Here is a 19953-nt window from a genome sequence, read left to right as displayed (position 1 = left end):
ATGTGTGGTTTGGGGACACATAAACTCCTCCCCTGCCACCCACATACAGTAAAAGTGAGAGGAGACAGTTCGCGGGGCATCGTGCGAATCTCTGCAGGGGTGGTTGTCGCGCCCTGAAAGCATCAGACATAAGACGTTCCATCTGTCGTGCATCGGGTGCGACCCCTGCTGATCAGATACTTCTGATATTCATCTACTGCACCATGTAAAACAGGCGCCGTTCCAGCAAACAAGATGTGATCTTAACGACGAAATCAACGCTTCAAGTGAGCAATAATATGACAATGATCCAATCAGTGGATTCCGTATTCAAGGTCATAAGACTAGTACTTAGAGGCGGATTCATTGTCCAACCCATACCACTATTGTAGATTTTCATACTTCTGCTTCGAAGAATCGCGACACCACCGTGTGTGGAGTCGGTGACTGGAAGCGAACGTGACTTATCTGCACGGCACTGAGCGAGAAGAGAAGGGCTAGTATGGCATCTGAGATTTGCTTATTCCATATCAAAGGTGGGACTTCTCGCGCGCCCCGACAGCTACCGTGACACTATTCTGTCGGAAGAGTTTCGCTACGTTGCGCCAGTGCCCCGTATTCTCTGCTAGTAGTGTTTGTGTCTGTCTCGTCACCGTCCTGAGACAAAAAGAGTCCCAGCTGTGAAAACGAGCGCTGACTCTCTTTCGCGTGTGTGTAACTGATAGGGCAGTCTCTTCCAGAGCGATCTGGTGAACCCATTCTGAGGCAGCTCACCTAACAACGTACTGGTCCCTCATACCCGCGCGAACCGCTGGATCGCCAGTAGGTAGGAGATATCCAAGGGGGCGACGGTCGGTTCACCGCTCCGGGCTTCCCTGTTGAAGAATCTGCAGTTGCTCTCTCAGGGTTCGCGTGAGTTCAAATGTCGACAGAAGCACGTCCTGAAGCTCAGTTTGTCTCTTTTTCCTTGTTTGCGCCTCATTGAGATTCTGCGTGGACAGCTGAGCAGAAGTTGGAAAAAAGCACGATTCCTTGAGCAAGCCCTCGGAAGATAGCTGGCAGGATGAAAGCTGTGTGGCAGATAACGATAAGGGTTGGTCGATCCTGCTGGAGCACGTGTCAACCCTAGTCACCACCGCGGCAGCTCCGCTGTAGGTGTCCTGGATGTAGCGGTCCAATTGTGGAGAAAGCGTTTCTACGAACTCACTTACTCGTGAGGGTTGCAGATTGAGAAAAGGACAGTACATAGTAAATGCCCTCCTGATCCTCGGGTACTCGTACGACAGGAAGACCTGTGACGGTTGGAAAGCAGAAACCACAGACAAGGGGATGCCTGTGGAGATGACTCACTGACGCTGCCCAACTGGCGTTGCAGCCTGCGTATCGGTCGCATCTGGTTTCCGAAGCAAGTGCACACCAGATATTAGAAAGTGTCTTCCCTGGTGAGCCGGCTCGGTCCAACTGACCTCTATCGGAAGACGTTTTATGTAGGACTTCCCGTCGTACACGTGGCAAGCTAGTCTGCCATCCCTGCTCTTGAAGGCTCGGTAGACGCAGTTCATATCCATCAGCTGCGACCACTCGTTGGCCTCAGACATCTTCCTTAAGCATTCATAGAAAAAGTCCGTTTTACCCTCTTTGAGGACATCGTCAAGGTGTCTGACATCCTCCACTTCTTTATGGTGAAAACGCTTAAGGAAGGTTTTGGGAGGAGAACCGTGACCGGCACTGTGCTGACCAGTGCCAGGCAGATCACGTGGCTTGTCCCATACTGAGTTTCGTTGCTTTCTGTCGAAAGCAGAGGCGGATAATGCGAACACATCGATATCGCGTCTGACTTCCCATGGGAATATCCACTCGGACTGGTCTCCTGGCGGTTCTTGCCCTGAGCGGTTTCGTGGAGCCAACCCTGGCTTCGGTAGAACTACCTTGCTGAACTTGCCTGTTCTCATGTTATACCGCAATTCGGAGTCGTCCGTGTTCCGGACGTCATCTTTTCCGAGCTCGAGCTCGATTTCTACTGGTTCAGCGTTTTTAGTTGTCTCTTGGGGGGCAGCCAAGGCTTTTTCTGCAGTTTGGTGTTCGTCGCCTGCTTGTCGTTCTTCTAAGTCATTGTCCTCAATCCCAGAACCCTCGACTTCATCTGCAGATTCAGCTTCGTCCTCAGACCCGGCCCCTCCGCCCGGCTGTCCAACAGTTGTCCGCGTCCTGCTGTTGGATTTGATCGGTCTTTTAGAACAACTGGACTTACGCTTCCCGCCAGTTCTGTTCGGCGTTCTGCGCGAGGTCTCCGGCGATTCGCGGCCGATGATTTTCGAGGATCGCGGCTTCGAAAGAGATTCCCTGAGAATTTGACGAGGCGAGCTATCGCTGTTTCGCGAAGAGAGTCGATGGTACGCGGAGCTGCGACTGTGTTTTCGACTAGCATCGATTGAAGATTCTACGCGTTTCGAGCCTCCCGTCTCACTTTGTACCGTCATTACTAATCCGGCCTTGTCACCAACGCTATCAGACTTCGGATCAGTTGACTTCCTCCGAGGGTTGGGAAGACATTCCTCGGGCACTCCTGTACCCCTTTTACTCCTCCCATCACGCAGACAGCTTCCCCGTCTCGAGGAACCACCGGAAGGCAAACTTGCAGGCGAGTCCGGCTGTCCCGTACCGGACCGGGCCTTCTCTTGTTCAATGATCATCACTTTTTTCGCTGTTGGAGAGAGGCAGGCAGCCTCCTGAGGAGAAGAAGCAGACTTGGCGCCTCCAGCCATGTCGCCGTTTGACAAAGGGTCGCCTGGTGTATCCGTCAATGAAGTACAAGGAAGCCCCTCTGCAGCTCCCTCCGCCGAGAGACCACCCGGGACGCACCCATTATCTGCGGGAAGGTCTTCAAACCCTTCAGTTCCCTCGACGGCTGATAATCCTGAGAGATCCAGTTTCGGTGTTCTGTTCGCCGTTGAGCCGGAGACAGCAGGCTCCGGTGAGCTGCGGGGAGAGCCCGCGGGAAAACAAGACACGGCGGAGACAGCAATAATTTCCCCGGTCACCAGGCGGGGTGACCCGCCGCCTGGCTCGCTGTCGTCGTTCATCGTGGTGGTAAACGACCGGCTTAGCGCTTACAGCGCAACTACGGTTGGCTCCCGCGGTAGTTCTGCATTGTGGTTTGCAGGGGCGACGAGAAACTGTCCAACCTGCCGTAGTGAGCTGCCCGTCGATGGCGACATGCGATACAAGCTAGGCGGCCCCACGTAGAAGTGCGGGGGCACTGTCTAAACCAAATACAAGCAACTAGAGAAGGAAGGCCGAGTAGAGGCTTTCTTCTCCAAAACACCGAAGCAAGGCGTGCTCCTTCTTTTGTATCGGGGCTTGTCTCTTTTTGTTGTCTCAGTCCGCCTCGATGCCCGAAGCTGCGTGCAAGCAGCAATCGATATTCACGAGGAAGGGAACAACTGTAAATGAAGTCAGCATGGCCGCAGTCACCTCTCTGTTCAAGATGTCGCCTTACGCATCTACCCCGTCAAAATGAAGCGTTCTAGTAGGGTGCCGTTAGCCGGCTGAAGCTCTTGGCCGCAGCAGGCCGGCGATGCTGACAAGCCTTCTCTCGTGTAGTACTATTGACGGATCTGTCGACCTAACCTGCCAAGCGAAGGCAGTGTGTCAGCTGGTTTGCTAGAGAAATAACATAACAGAGCCTGTATCCCTCCAGGAAAGTTTTTCACACGTGGTTTTGTTCCGATGCTGCCCGGTGAAGCCAGCTACACGCATGCATGCGGCCCCTAGCCTGCAGAAGAATGGGACGTTTGTGCGAAGCTCCAACAGGGAATAATGAAGGATGACAAGCCTACACTGTTTGACGATCCGTGTCTCCCGGGCCGTTGCCCTGTCTGGCCCTCGAATCTGCGAATAAGCGGATCTTTCAGCAACGATGATGAGGATGCCACAAGACCTATCGGGCTCAACCCCGCTGACAGCGTGGTACGCCGCCCACAATCACGGGCACCGTTCTGGCTTCGTAGTGCCGGCACGTTGGCTGGAGCCCGTTACCTAGTATTCCTCCTCCGCGCCCGCGGAAACTGAGCACATACCGGCAGTACCAAGGAAACTATGTGTATCTCGCGGCATATACCTATAAACACGGACTGTACGCCAAGATTCTATGACCTTGAGGAGAAACCTTGCCTTTCGCCCAGCACGGTACCGGATACACACGAGGATCCAGGGCTAGTAGCTACACTTCCACTCTTTGTCCGTACTCCTGAGGCGTTAACAAATGACTCGTCTCTTCTGTGCGGGAAACCACTGCACGGCTCCTTAGCAGACCGATGGAAATCCCAGCGCTGTCGTTTTGATACCGCAGGGTGGCTCCAACCCGCTGCAGCGAGAGACAGTCCAGACTCACTTGACGAATTTGGGAAACACTCGGGATGACAACCGTCTTGTGTTTCGGGAAGTCCGGTTGAATGACTTGGAGCTCACAAGCATCATCTCTCTTCAGGATTTCAAGCACCTACAGGTACGGTGCAGTGCTTCTCGTACATTTTGTCCCCGGAGCTTGGCGGACTCGGGGGACTCCAAAGGTAGACGCGACTGAGATAGAGCCTCTTTGCCTGCAGGGTCGGTATGAGATGGCCGGGGATTGCCTGTGTGACTGCAGAGAAAAGTCTTGGAGACTTCGCACTAAAGAGGAACATTGTTAGAGCTCTTTGTGGACTCCTGAAGTGCCCGCTCCGCTGGCAATGGCATGGCGGATCAGTTTCTTGTGTGTGTCGAAGGTAGTGCGTCTACGAAACAACAAGTTGAAGAGCTTGCATCCTCTCGGCCTCCTGTCCTTTCTCTCTGTCCTGGACGCGGCGAACAACGAGATTGAGTCTGTGGAGGACTTGATGCCGAACGCTAGGCTGGAAGTAGTTGACCTCTCCAACAACTGTATAACCTACTTCGGTAAGGGAAAGTCTACACTTGCGTTTTCTTGTTGCAAGCCCTCTGTGGCGTTTTCCAAGTACTTGTCTGACTGATACTTCAAGGTACTTTCTTGGTTCGTCGTGACCAGAGCATGTGAGTTCGGAGTCACCTGCTGTGATCATGGCACCACCCTTTGCTAGGTGCAAAGCAAAGGAAGGCGAAAAGGCGTGAGGTTGCACAATACGCCCAACTCGAGTGAAGTGTATTCAGCAAAGCCTGGCAGGTGCAGTTGCCTTCATAAGCGTCGCGAGATAGTGGTGAGTGTCTGTAGGGTGACCACATACAGTGTCTCAGTTATCTCGTTGCTGCTCCACCAGCAGGCTTACACTGCAGAAGGGCTGCGGTCCTGTGCGCAATATCAGGCTTGGTAGCGGGGTTGGGATTTCTGCCTGAGGGACCAGTGGTCGCAATATCCGTGAATAACACCCGCTGATGACTCGGCAAAACTTCTCCCCCGCATTCTTGGAAAGCTTCGCACCCGCCGGTATGTGTTCGTCTGATGATTGCTCTAGGTGACTGGTCCTTCAATCCGCGGTTGCGCATTCTGAAGCTTGGAGGCAACTTACTCACGTCACTCAGGGGCGACATCAGTCGCAATGTATTTCTGCGACATCTTGACCTCTCCAACAATAGGTTGACGCGCCTTGCAGAACTTCCTTCTACTCTGTTCGTCGAAGAGCTACTTGTTGCCAACAATCGACTTACATCCCTTGAAGGCCTTGAGTCATTCGGGCAACTCACTACTCTGGACGTCCACGTAAGCGTCTGCTTGAGGTTCAGAATCCGCTCACGTGCTAGGCAGTGATGCAGATTGGCCGTCCAATCACTGAAGCAGTCTCCCCAATCATCCTCACACACATGGGTACGAGTGCTCACTTGTGCGACGAGCTTTGACGTCTTTCCTCGGTTCTTTCCAGGGAAATTTACTCAAGTGGCTACACCCTGTCTGCGCTGAGACGCATCCACATCTGATGTATGTGGATGTCGGAGCCAATCCTGAATTCGGAGATGTCAGATTACTGACTCCACTCGCGGGTTCTCGGCTACTTTGCTCTATCAACCTCTTCCCTGGTCCTTTTGAAGAAGTGAAATGGCTCCGAATCAAGATCATACATATGCTCACCCATCTGGAGTTCCTGAATGGCGAGCCTGTCACGTCAGAGGAGAAGGTAATACCACTACCACCCCGATGGGACTATTCTCCACAGTGCAGAGAAAGCGACCTTGAAATCGACCTGGATCTTGGGTGCCGGTTTAGTTAAGCCCAAGCTTCTATTGACGAGACAGGACTCCTAAAGAGCCACGGCTGCATTCCCCATTGTCGTGCCTGCTGCGGCTGAGATCAGACGTCTAAACTATATCCCCCTCTCACTCTCAAGACCAAAGGTCTCTGATACAGGACTGCGTCCTCAATGCTTCAGATGGATGAGACAGCCACTGCACGTTTGCTTTGAACAGTCCGTCACAAAAGAACGGACAGCTGGATGTTACTATTTGTTCAGGTCGAAGTAGAAGAAGTTTACGGAGCTGAGCTGTCAGAGCAAAGGCAAGTTTGGGAGAGGCTACTACCAGGGGAAGCTTTTCTTGACCGACGAGTACTGAAAGCTCACGAGCTAAACTGAGTGGTTGTGTCTCATTCATGGCTGTAAGGGCAGGAGTTCTGAGGACTACATCCTTAGCCTCTAGCTGTTAGCTTGTCAGGGAGCGTTACCTCAACTAATTCTGGCACGATTCTGTAGAATTTTCATTTGGAATGGGACCGAGTTACTTTCTAGTCGAAATGCTTATATCGCTGAAGAGAAGGAGGATTCACGGGGATCACTGTATTATCCCGGTGACGGCACCCGCTTACTGAGATCTGCATATGAAATTCACTGCAGTTACTGTCCTTTTCCCTTGTCATCCTGCTGTTTTACTCTGAACTCTGCTCTTGCTACCTAAGATTACCGGACCTCGCGGGACACCTCACACCGACCGCGCCCGTGGAGACGTAGAACTGCACGATGCGTAGCTTCTCTCCGGGCTGGACCTTCTGTCCGATTGCCCATGATGCTCTTTTGGAATCAAAGACGACGGGCGTACCAGACGGCATAGGAGAAAATGAGTTAATCCCCACAACAAATAACCTGTCTAAAAGACCCTCCTTGAAACACGACAAAAAGACCTTTCCGCACGTACGTACGTAGTTCAGTGTTCTCCCTCGCGACACGACTGTCACACCAGAATAGGTGAAAGACAAAAAAATTAAGACGACGACCGATAGCTCCTGTACTTACTATTCCCCCGCAATAAGGGGTAAGCATATCCTTGCCCCTCCAGCCCGCATACTGGCTCCTTACACCCAACACAGCGTTCCACTCCCATCCATGCATACAGATCATAAGTGTTCCCCGGAACTTACACCAAGTAAAAACTCACTCTCGTTTCTTACCGCTACACGACTGAACCCCTCCCCTGAGATATCTGGCCACACTTATCAAGGGGAAACACCCGTGATACTGTTTTTTACTGCGTACCCTCCACTTTCTTGCGTCCATTTTGATTCTTACGCCCGACATTCTTACGGTAACACGTCTGAGTGGACATGCCCACCGTCCTGCGTTGTCCGTGGGGAGTTAAAACTTGAGAGATTTACGGACTGGGATGCTGCTGTGCCCAACCCTGGTGGAAGACTTTTATCAGTGGAGATGTTTGCTTGTTTTTGAGATCCGGGTGCTACTGACATATTTCCCCCGCCTAGAACTGCTCCCGCGCTTGCGTACGTACAAAGCTGACAGTACGCAGCGTACAAGACAGCGTACGCCGATGCGTCCCCAGCTGCCGATGCTTTGTACATTTCCACTGTGAAATGAGCGATAGCTGCTGGAATAAAAGAAGGATTTGCTAAGGCTGTTGCAACAATCATGGCCGGTTCCATACCTGCCGTAGAAAGAGTATTACTACTATCTCCTGCCACGCCTCCCCCTACGGAAGACTCGGAGGTGTTCACATTACCACTGCTTGCTTCATTATCAGACGAAACTGATCGTTTTTCATTCTTTGACAGTTCTCCCTGTCCTTGGACGGTTGCATTTGCTGTTTTCTGAGACTCCGGAAGAAGTGTTTTCCCGGTATCCTGCGTGGATCTCCTCACTGCGATCACCTTCATCCCTGTTGGTTTCTTCGTTCCTTTTATAGAGACTTTTTCACCTTCTTTCGTTGTCAGTGCATCGCTATTACTACTACTAGATACTTCCGTTATGGTTTGATTTCCTTCATCTCCTCGTTTCGACGGGCACGTATCCGCCTGAACCGTCGGAGAAGAAAGACGACCCACAGGCGACTCCATTGCCCGACCTACGGATGTCTTCTTTTTCGCTCCACTAAATGTGAGCGATGCTTCTTCAACCTGATGAGAATCCTCATCTTCATCATCCTCATCATCAGGCATAGCTGCTGTGTCATACTCTGGTACAATACTGATCGGAAGTGGAGGCGGAGGAGGTGGACTCCGTAGAGAAGGGGAGATAGCTGATGGTCTTATCCCGACTGATGGTGTAGTTGTTTGACTAGAGGGAAGATTCTCTGAAGCTTTCTTCTGAGCATCGGGACGTGTTGGGATTCTTTGATTTCTACGTGAAAGTAGTGTAGCTGCACAAGCTTCTTTTGCTGCAGCTATCTCTTCAGCGATAGCTGCGAGTGACGCTGAGACAGCCGCAGCTTTCGATGCATTCTCATTGATAAGATTCTGTGTAAGGAGAGGTTGTTTCTCTTTGTCTCTCATTCCTTTCCCTGGTTGTTCGGAGATCTTCTTCTGCTCCAAATGATACTCAAACCGTAGACGGGCGACAAACGCTCGTGTCTGGAGAGAAAGAAGAAAGACAACAATTGCAAGCCACCACGATAAATGCCACCAAGGTGTTTTGTCGATACAGATGAAATGCATGAGATTACTGATGCCACCAAGACATTTAGCTGTACAGGTGGACGTCTCAAAAGAGGTCAAGCCAGCTTGGATCACTGTCAGCAATAAAAAGACTCCAAGCTCAACCATACAAAATCCCATGTCACTCGGACACGCGCATTGGTCTATCTATCTTTAATCTATCTGTCTATCTGTTAAACATGTATAGATAGCGATACAGATGTGCTGATTCTGTACATGCACATACACAGATACACTGGACCGATCCACATAGACACAGGAATCACCACGGCTCGAGAGATCGAGTTATATACGGAGCTAAGACTTCCACGTGTCTACACGTACACGTTCTTCAGAAGCAGGACTACCCGCTAGGGAAGTAAGAGAGAGAAAATGTATGAGGCACTGCTCTTAAACACACTACATACGGAAAACAACACATTGAAGGCATATAGATGAATAGATGCATGGACCATTTACATGTGCTAACTTGCATATCGATAGCTTTATCTGTATCTCTCCCGCTCTACAGATGAGTATATACAAGTATATACGGTATGTAGTTAAGTTTTAGATGCTTGGATTAACCAGCAGGTCGAAGAAGAGGAGACTTTCCTCGAGGAGAGGTCTTTATAGACATGCAAGGTGACTGCGCTAACTCTCTGTCCAGGAGTGCCGTTCACGTATATGAATAGGTACTGTCTATACACAGCACACCCAGGAAACATAAGAGAGAGAGAGAAAGCGCTCTCATGAATCTATTCATATCCTCTCATATGTTGAGAAGGTTTCTAAGGTCTTTCTTGAAGCAGAGCTTACGATAGGATGCCATTCAAGGTTTAGAGGGGTCGGTACGCTCGATTTCTCATCCTTTCTCTTCTCTCTTAAAACTCGCTGGACAACGTACCTAAACAAAACAAGTAAAACAAAGATGAGAAGGCGACGATGGCGCTCTAGCCCCTGTTCTCCGAAAAAAGTGATAAGTTCCATTCACACAAGGCGATGTTCAGATGACTTTACAAAACCAAAGACAAAGTTCTTCTCGTGAAGCTTTTCCTATCTTCGTGTCATCATAAGGTACACACAGATAGAGGGAAATTTATACCCCTTCAGATGAAAGTCTCTCTCTCTTTCTATATATATATATATATATGCATGCGTATGTACACATATATATATATAGATATATATTTATATGTGTGCATGTATGTACGGTACTCCACCACAGAGGGGCGCATGCATGCATGACAGATACATGAAGAGAAGAGACCGAAGAGAAGAGAGGGAGAGAGTGTAGAGGTTCTTTGAAATTTCATGCGAGTGAGCTTACTTGAAGTATCGATAGTCCATTGTTGCTTTATTCAAAAAGGAGAAGCGACGATCATCGGCATCTTGCATCTGTTTAACCATATGAAAAGAAAGAAAGAAAAAAAGAAAGCAAGAAGAGATAGAAGCAGTCAAAAGAGAAAGAAAAAGGGTATAGATAGTACCACATGTGCATGCATACATAGATGCACACTGGACTCCTTCCACTTCTGAAATCTTTCTCTCCCTTCATACCTCCAACACACACGCAAACTTATTCACGAGGATCTCTAGCCTCATAAAATAGTCAAGCTTCTCCATATGCCTACACATACAAAGATCTATCTATCTATCTATCTTTAATCTATCTATCTTTAATCTATCTATATGTATGTATACATATATACATGGGCATGTAGGTATAGGTAACCTCCGACAAAACCTGTTGATTGGTAGGAACTTGGGTCACCTCAGACACTCTCACTTTATGCATGTGCAAACCCATGTATGAATAAACATACGTATATATATATATATACGTATGGATATGTATGCGTGTATGTGTGAAGATGCATGTATGGATAGTATACTTTGTTCTTCTTTCGCAATAGAAGGAGAGAAGGAAGCAACAGACATCTCTCGAGAAGCAAAGAAAGAAATGTGGAAATCCACCTTGAGAGAAAAAGGAAGAAAGAGGAAAGAAGGGCCATGAAACAGAAAAGGAGAAAAGAGAAGAAATAGTCAATCTCTCTTCAGAAGAAGTCCGAAAAGGAGTCATATACATCTAAAACCGCTGAAAAAGAGAGAAAGAAGGGAAAAAAGCACTCACATTCACAAGACGCCTCAGAAGAAAAGAAGAAGAAAGAAAAGAAGAATTCCATTACACCCCTAGTGCTTGACACATATACATATACATGTAACATAGAAGTAGTATAGACGAGAATATGGAGAGTAGATGAATCTGATAGAAAGCAATTCATATAGTCCTCTCCAGAATTCTCCATGCTGAGAACCTCTTTCTCTTTAAGCTCTCATATCCACAATCTTCCTTCCTCCTTCTCCTACATCCGTCCACATCCTAAATCTCCTTCGACGAGAGGAACTAACTATATCCACGATTACAGGCCCGATAACCTTAATTGAGAGAAACCTGTCCTGTCGCCGTTTTCTACTCTTTTCAGCTCTTTCTTCATTCACAAAGAGAAGAAAGAGATAAGATGAGAAATCTCTTCATTCATTCATTCATTCATTCGTTACCTTAAGCACAAACTCGACAGTTAGATCATCTGCATTCTCCATGAGCCAGCATCCCACCTGCTGAATGACTAAGGAAGTCACCTGGGTGTACATACACCGCAACGACACCCGAAGAAAAAAGTGTCGCCTCCTTAGGACTCTACACTAGGCTCGCAATGAGATAGAAAACATAGGAGGATATACCTACATATACACGTATAAAGATACACAAGACTCCAGAAGAAAGATAGCTAGTCTTGGGAGAAAGCTATATAGAGATGCATGTCTATCCCTACAAGCGGGTGTCTATGAAGAGAGGAGAGAAGAAGCATGAGAAAACATAGACACTCACAGTGGCGTAGTCTTGATGGATACATGGAGGAGAATGTGAGAATACGTAGACATACATAGAAATACATTCCTACGGAATCTAAAGGTATATACATAGATAGATAAAAACAAATAGGAGAAAGCCGTAGAGAAAGAAATTCTGACGATCGCCCTTCAATGAAGAAAACTGAAGCTAGTCTTTCTGTCTTTCTTTCTTTCTTACAGGGAGATCATCTGTGACTTCTTCTTTCTCATCTCTACACCCTTTCGACCTGTGTACTCGAGTTCCTCCCAGGTGTCTGTACACTCTAGACACAGCAAACCCTCCTTCCTCCACTCTACACATCGAACTCTGCGTGCACATCCATATACGTACATATATAGATATCTATAGATACAGCTACGCAAGCATGTATACATACACACAACCTCCTTTCTCTGACAGCGCATTACATTTGACCCTCATACAGGGAAACGATATCGACGAAGAGAGACCAACGATGAAAAGAAAAGGGAAAGAAAAGAACGGGAAAAGAGAAAGAAACAAAGACTATCTCCCTCTAAAGGAGTATAGACAAAAGAGACATGTACAAGAACCTCACCCCGCATATAGGAAACTCTTCATATCTCTCCAACTGCATGCAGTATACACACATATATATATGTATACATATATACATGAAGCCTAGACATACTCACTCTGATCCATATGAGTAAAACACGTGCGGCGCCCTTAGCGAAACAAGGAGTTCATCTCCTACAAGTCCCACTAGGCGCCGCAGTAGAAAACATAGCCGTGCTGAAGATGACGAAGAAGAGATTTCGGCTCTTTCTTTCTTTCATTCTTTCTTTCTTTCTTTCTTACCGGACTCAAGGAGAGTTTCTCATTTGGAGGTACCCAGCAGAGAGCTGGGACTTCAGCTAGACTTTTCTTGATCTTTGCCAACTTCCTTTCATCTGTCTCCTCTTCTTCCCCATGTTCTTCTCTTTCTTGTTTCTCTTCTTCTCGATGTGTTCTTCCTGAAGCGGGTTGAACAACAAATTCTCTTCCTTCCCCTCCTTCTGCTCCTCTTGACAGAGATCTTCTCTCCTTAGCACTCTCATTCCTTGATGTAGATGCGGTGGAATTCGATGCCGAGGGTCGTCGCCTTTCTATCGTAAAAGACAGGCGAGGTGTCTGTCGATCTCTCCTCCTCATACTGTGACCGCCCGTCTCTTCTTCTTCCTCTCCTCGGCTTTCTTCATGAGCATTAAGACGATGCGAAGAAGAGTCAAGCGAAGAAGAAGAGAAAGAAGAAGAAGATGATAGAGGAGAGTGGCCTGCAGTTGAGAGATCTTTCTTCCGTGTCTTGTTCTCCTTCTCATTTTCTTCCGGTGTATACGACGATGAGGTAGTATTGTCAGGGTGTATAGACACTGGAGATTTTGAACGACTTCTACGGAAATCAAGTTTTCTCTTCTTCTTCGGTTGTTCTTGTTCTTCCTCCCGTTTTTTCCTTTCTCTCTCTTCTTCTTCTTCTTTTTCTTTCTTCATTCTTTCACAGATCTCATTTCTAGATTCCAAAGAAGACTTCTCGTCGCAACTCGATGTCTCTCCTTGTTTCTCTTTGAGAAACGTAGAAGAGCTCCGATCTTTTTCTCCCTTTTCCTCTGAAGATCTCTCTTTCTTATTCTTTTCTTCTTCTTTTTCTTTCTCACCTTCTTCTTCTTCATCGTCTGTGCCATAAGACATAAGTAAAGACAGGCCTCCTGCTCCTTCTTCTTCTTCTTTGACCTTCTTTCTCCCCGTGTCTCTCCCAATATCTTCATCTTCTTTCTTTTCATTCTTCGTTTTCTTTATGCTTAAGATCTTGATCTTCTTCTTTGTTTTCGTCGCCATCTCCTTCTCTTCTTGTTCTTCTTCATCTTCTGTCTTCATCTTCTTCCTGACTTTCTCATCTTCTTTTCTAGGCGAGCTCGACTTCGCTTCTTCCTCGCCCTGCAACTGACCTTCTTCAGAACGACTTTCTTTCTCGCTTTCTCTCTCCCTCACATTGAAAGAAGAAGAACACCTCTCTTCTTCTTCTTTAGTGGTCGTTATCACTTGCAACGTAGAAGAAGAAGAAAACTTCTTCTCTTTCTTTTCATCTCCCCCCCTCGCGCCTTCCTCTTCGGGCTCTCCATCCACCCTGTCGCCTGGTTGCTGCATGCATTTTCCTATGATCAGGTTTCCGGAGTCCCTTTCCTCCTCCTCCACTTCTCCTACTAAGCTTCTGTTTTCTTCTTCTTCTTCAATTTTTCTCATTTGCAAACTTGCTTCTTTCTTCTGCTTCTTCGTTTTGACATCTTCTTCTTCCTTCTTCTCTTCTTTTTTCTTTAAGAGACCCGGATGAAGAGAAACAACTGACTCTCCAGAGCTTCTTTCTCCTAGATGCTTATCTTCTCTCTCTCTCTTCTCGCTCTCTTTCAGATCCGGTGTATCTTCACTATTACGAAGAAATGAAGCCGAAGAAGAAGAAGAATCTCTCCATCTCTCATTTTTATCTCTCCTGTCCATTCTTCTATCCTCCTTGACAGACCGCTCTTCCTCTTCATCTTCTTTATCATCATCTTCAGCATGAGCTGGAGCAGCACCTTCTTCTTCTTCTTTCTTGGTCTTTTGAGAAGCTGATCGAGAGAAAGAAGAAGAAGGAGGAGGAGAAGGAGCAGTAGTGTTGAGATTAGTTTTACTAGGAGTGAGAGGACGTGTGTAGACAAGTTGCGAGAGAAGTAAAACTTTAGACGGTAAGAGACGGGGATTGGCTTGAGAGACCGAACACCCCGAATCTCGTAGATAAACATAGTATGCGTGCAGAGGATGATCTACGTGAAGAAAGGACAGACACTGATAAGATAAAGAAGAAGAAGAAGACGCAAGAGAGAAAGAGGAGGAACAAGAAGAATCGAGACCAAGCTTTAAACGAAACTCCATGCGACTTCCTTCCTGACACGAGACAAAGCAACACAGAAAGAAAGAAAGGGAGAGAGAGAGAGAGAGGGAGAAAAAGACCGTGAGAGGAGGATGCAAGAAAGAAGGATTGACAGAAAAGGGAGACGAAAAGAGAGAGGAAAGAAAGAACATTCCTGATTCCCCAGAGAGAGTCGCCTGACTAGAAGATACTAGTAGAACGATAGAGAGACAAATAAAACCATAGCCTCCTACAAACACCATCCTGTAGACTGTACATGCACTTCACAACAGCACACTGTACCTACCCCAACCTATCTATCTATCTATCTTTAATCTATCTATCTATCAATCATTAATCTATCTATTTTGAAGCTCTCAGTAATCTTTCTTGTCTTGTCCTTACTTTGGCTTTTCGTCTTCCTAGAGAAGGCTTGGGTATTCTCGTCAACTTGTTCTCTCCCTCTGCATCATTTCTTCTTCTTCTCCCCTGTGAAGCCGCAGCAGACACAAGATCTCCAGTCGAAATCGAAGAAGAAGATGCAGAACATCGAGAGAGAGGAAGAGAAAGATGAGGAAGTAACGGAGAATCCCTCCGATCACCACATCGCCGTTGCTCTTCTACTTTCTTCTTTTTCTTTTCTTTCTCTAAGAAAGGAGAAACGTGTAGAGCTGAACTCGGCTGAGAAGACGATGAAGAACAAGGAAAGAAAAGAAGATCTTCCTCTTCCTCTTCTTCGTCTTCTTCTTCTTCTCTCTCGAACGTTTTCATTGCAGGCTGAGACAAAGAAATCCATTCAGAAGAAGAATCTCTTTCTCTCCTATCTTTACCGGCAGCGGAAGAAGAAGACGAAGAAGAAGAGAGAGATATCACTCTTCTAAGGTCTTTTCGACGTTTCTCTTCTTCTTCTTCTTGCATAACTAAAGAATGTGAAGAAGGGCTGCAACGAGGAGGAAAGAAGGCATAGAAGGTCTCAAGTTCATTCTTTTCCTCTCCTTGTCCTTCTCCTTCTTCTCGTTCTCTCTTTCTATCACTCTCCTTATCTCGTGTACTTCTTTCTTCTTCCTTTCTGTCTTTTTCTTCTTCTGTTTTAGCTGGGTTGTTTGAAAGGTCCATCATTCTCTCTCTGGCTGATAGTAAGATCTTCTCTCTCTCTTCTTTCATCTCTCTTTCTCTCCGTCGCAAGGGCGAGTCAAAGAATACTATAGGCTTACGACTTCCATTCATACTCTCCTCGTGACTGACTCTATCCTTCTTCTCATGTCTTGAGAAAAATTCTTTTCTTCTTCTGTTGTCTTTCTCTTCTCTTTCTTCTTCATCTTCTTTCTCTCTCTCAAGATCGACGTCCATAGGTTTAGCTTTCATCCATGGCTTCACCCCGTTTCTCTCAAGACTGCTAAAAGGTGATCCAGGTGTATGTACACCCTCATGCTCAGCTCCTAGGTACTGTTTGGTGAGAGATTTGGTGGGGGAGAAGAATTCTGTGGAAGGAGAGTTCATCGAAGTATCTTCTTCTTTCTCTTCTTGCTGGATGCTTAAGGAGAAAGAGGTACTATCAGTATCTCTTTCTGTAGATCTTATTAATCTTCCAGGTGACGGCGGGGGAGTAGAAGGAGAAGAGAGATGACTGAATTCATGGCGAGAGGTAAGGCTCTCTGAATGAGGAAGATGTGAGGAAGAAGAAGAGGAATATTTCAATAGAGAAGGAAGTCTAGTATAATTAAGCTCTTCTTCGATTTCCCTCTCTTTTTCTATGTTGGTCCCATCTCTTTCCTGCTGATTCCTCTCCATTTCTCCTCTCGCTCCTTGTTTCTCGCTCTTCTCACTTTCTTCTTCATCTTCTTGACCTTGTCGAGATCTCTCTTCCTTCACATACCTGTCACGCATCTCCTTCTTCTTCTCCCCCTCTTCTTCTTCTTTGTGTTTAGGCATCGATGGCCTCTTAGTTAGAATCTTTCCATGAGATGTCTGCTCCGTCTTTTCTTTCTCTTTTTCATCTTCCATCGCCACCATATTTCTTTCCTCTCTTCCTTCTCTCCTTCTTCTCTCTTCTTCTTGCTCCTTACTTCTTGTTCTTCTTGCTATCCATCTCCGTACAGCTCTTTGGATTTTTAGCAAATGAAAGAAGAAGAACGTCTTGCCACGTCGATTGCGAAACCCCCACCAGTGCCGCTGTATAGACACCGCAGCTCGATGCTGTTTCTCAAGTCGACACCTCCATGAATATCCTCTCCAGACTGCTTGAATTCGGATAAGAGCTTTCTCTCTTTTCATTCGAAGTTGAGAAAGAAGAAGAAATTCCTTCTCTTCTTCAAGAAATCTCCGGCAAATCTCTTGACGGCGACGTTCAAGGAAAGATCGAGCAGCTGCCTAATAGAAAAATCAAGCGAAAGAATGTGAGACAAGGACACACATATCTATACGTAACAGCACTCGCCACCTTGTTTTATGTCTAAGGAAATTCTAAGACAAATGAAGCCTCCGGAACACAATGCAAGCACGTCCATAGAGTATCTATCTATCTATCTTTAATCTATCTATCTATCTTTAATCTATCTATCTATCTATCTTTAATCTATCTATCTATCTATTGAATACCTATCTATCTTTTCCTCCTATCATCCGTCTCTTTGCTGTTCTGTACTGTACATACACCTCGCAAGGAACCCGCGACACACGCAGACCTCCTTCTCTTTCTCTTATCAACGACGAGAAACCACAAGGCTGACACACACCTACTGATCTTTTTCTCTTCCTGGAGCGACCGCCCTTCCCCGGAGGAACGACTCACATGAGCTAAAGAAAGAAGACCCGCGCTTTCTTTACCTGTATCTTTCTCATCGCTTTCTCTTTCTTCTCTTCCCGTCGATCTCTCAGCACTTTCATCTCCTTCAATGAAGCGAGAAAGTCTCTAGAGAATGAAGAAAAAACCGATCGAGGACGTAGAAATCTCAAGACATAAAGAGCACAGCATCTGGATAGAAGGCTTGCTAAAGAACAGAATAAAGAGAGAAAGAAAAGAAGAGAAGGAAATGCGAGGCGTTTCCAAAGACTGGACAGAGATGAAAAGACAGAGAGAAGAGCTAACAAGAAGATACGTGGAATGATTGAGAGAGAGAAAGAAAAGTTCATGGAGCTATCTTTCTTTCTGCTGTTGTACGACAGCTAGATGTCTAGACATAGAAACAGCCACTACTCGTATTCTCGACCCAACCCGCATGAGACCTGAGTGAGACACACCGGAACATATAAACATATAATATATAGGTACATGGATTTACAGTTCCATACATATACATGTATACAGATACAAACGTAGATACAGACATGTCGATTCGCGATGAACTGAGATAGAGACAGACGGGAGGAGGAGAAGATTCTTCAGTGAGACAGTGTATGTATGTATGTATGAATATGTATGCTAGAGAGATACACCTGAATGTTGTAGATTGAGGTATAGTTTTCGACGGAAGACAGAGAGAGAGAGAGATAATCGATCAGAAGGACTAAGATGCTTACTTAGATAGAATCTCCCGGAATGCTGTGCTGATATGTTTCTTATGCCTTCAAGATGTCTGTACACCTCACTGACTGTACGTATGTATGTATGAATATGTATATATGTCTATGTACGCCTATATATGTGTGTCTCTCACAAGATGAATCTCTTGAGGCAAAGACCTCTCCCAAGACGATCAACTTTTCCTGAGAAGTCCATAGATATATCTCTAGAGAATTTGACCTATCTTCTTCTTCTTTTTCTTCTTGCTCATCTCTGTAGTGTATGTACTCATCATCCCCATAGCCTATCAAGACGGAGAGTGACGGCGGTGCACGTGTTACATACGTCACGCATGAGTGATGAAGAGATAGATTTATCTATCTATCTATCTACACCCACAAACACCTCCGTTATATCAACGAGAGCCCTCTAGACACATGCAGATACACGTGACTCGAGAGAAAAAGAAAGAGAAAGAAAAACAGCCAATGGAGTCTCATTCTTCTTCTTCTCATTCGTCTTCTCATTCTTCTTCTTCTATTCTCATTGAATGTGCATGTAAACAAGAAAAAGACTTCGGACTCAACATATAGAAGGTGCTTCTCATGATCTCGACCTACCTCTCTTCTTAGCGAAGGACAGCTTCAAGCGGGTCCCTATGAGGATATACAGGAAGACTCTTCTTCGTTTTCTTAGCTTATAAGCTTTCATTACCCCTGTAATAATACTCCATATATAAGGCGACGACGATGAAGAAGAAAAAGAAAAAGATGACTCCTCGCTGCGAGACATTTCGAAGTGTTCATTTCTACATGAATATGTCTCTTCCTCCTTATGAACCTCCATCTCGACGAGACACCGTGCATCTGGCCCTCTTCCATCTCCTGGAGTGGTCTTTGTAGGACTTCTCACTCTTTCTTCTTCTTCTTGTTCTCTCGCCCATTCGTCTTCAGCAGAGAAAGAAAGAGAAACATTCTTGAAAGAGTCGCTGTTTCTCTTCGTTTTCTTTTTCTCATCGTCGTTGAAGGAGGGGGGAGTGTGTGTATCTGTTGAGATCGCGCTGGCATCGGGTGGTATTCTAGATGAAGAGGATGAAGAGGAAGAAGATTTTAGGAGAAGTTGATCTAAGGTGTCTAGACACCCGAGACGGAAGAAAACCCGTGAAATGCCTAGACGATAAGAATCTAGCCAAGAAAAGAAGACAAAACAAAAGAAAAAGAAACACTTATAAAGACATACCACACAAAAGAGACTTCATCAAGACACAGAAGAGACAATGGAATACATGGTGGTCTGCATAGATATACATTCCCTATCTTTAATCTCTTCGTGTTGATTCTTTCTGTCATGTCTCGTAGTAGTAGTAGTAGAAGTAGAAGTTGTGTAGTACCCGGAGGGAGTTGAAGGGCTTGTAAAACAAGACTTGCGAAGTCTCGAGGAGTCAACTGGAGAAAGACACAGACAGACAGAGAGAAACGCAAGACCGAAAGCAAGTAGAAGATAGATGGAAAGATCACGAAGAAGAGAGAAAGATGTAGAGCAATAGGAGATGAACATATGAAGTGCACTTCTAGAATTCAATACAAGATTCATGTGAAACTGCTTCTCTATATACGTATGTATATATGTATGTATGTATGTAAATCTTGCTCTTTTCACTTGAAGATAGGTAGGTCAGTCAAAAGCAACTATCCCGCCACATATCTTCTCCATAGAGAAGAGACACGCCGCCGACATGCTGAGAAAGAGAGAGATATACACACATGCACCCCCTTTAGAATGGATAGAGGGTCACCTCATATAGACAGATCGGT

The 19953-nt window shown here is 46.2% G+C and overlaps 3 protein-coding genes across 3 annotated transcripts; 1 reads left to right on the top strand and 2 right to left on the bottom strand.

Annotated features, from left to right (window-relative positions):
• Positions 1–4330: 4330 nt before the first annotated feature.
• On the top strand, positions 4331–6697 carry CSUI_009387 (leucine rich repeat-containing protein). Its single transcript, XM_068069503.1, has 5 exons — positions 4331–4486; positions 4746–4914; positions 5448–5692; positions 5853–6104; positions 6438–6697. The coding sequence occupies exons 2-5, from the start codon at positions 4857–4859 to the stop codon at positions 6555–6557; spliced, it is 675 nt and encodes a 224-aa protein (XP_067918523.1). The 5' UTR covers positions 4331–4486; positions 4746–4856; the 3' UTR covers positions 6558–6697.
• An 873-nt stretch (positions 6698–7570) lies between these two features.
• On the bottom strand, positions 7571–14672 carry CSUI_009386 (splicing arginine serine-rich protein; the record flags this gene model as incomplete). Its single annotated transcript, XM_068069502.1, has 5 exons — positions 12576–14672; positions 11402–11482; positions 10170–10237; positions 9659–9746; positions 7571–8776 (listed from the first exon to the last, which is right to left on the bottom strand). Coding segments are annotated over exons 1-5 (3528 nt in total), but the record flags the coding sequence as incomplete, so codon positions are not given.
• Positions 14673–15042: 370 nt separating this feature from the next.
• Positions 15043–19584, bottom strand: CSUI_009385 (myosin k; the record flags this gene model as incomplete). The annotated part of the gene is made up of 4 exons (XM_068069501.1): positions 15043–17007; positions 17464–17627; positions 18760–19323; positions 19530–19584. Coding segments are annotated over 4 exons (2748 nt in total), but the record flags the coding sequence as incomplete, so codon positions are not given.
• Between the last annotated feature and the right edge of the window lie 369 nt (positions 19585–19953).

Source organism: Cystoisospora suis, assembly GCF_002600585.1.
Source record: "Cystoisospora suis strain Wien I chromosome Unknown contig_5587, whole genome shotgun sequence".
Taxonomy (NCBI): domain Eukaryota; phylum Apicomplexa; class Conoidasida; order Eucoccidiorida; family Sarcocystidae; genus Cystoisospora; species Cystoisospora suis.
The sequence above is the reverse complement of the archived record's forward strand: the minus strand, read 5'-3'. Positions and strand labels throughout refer to the sequence as shown.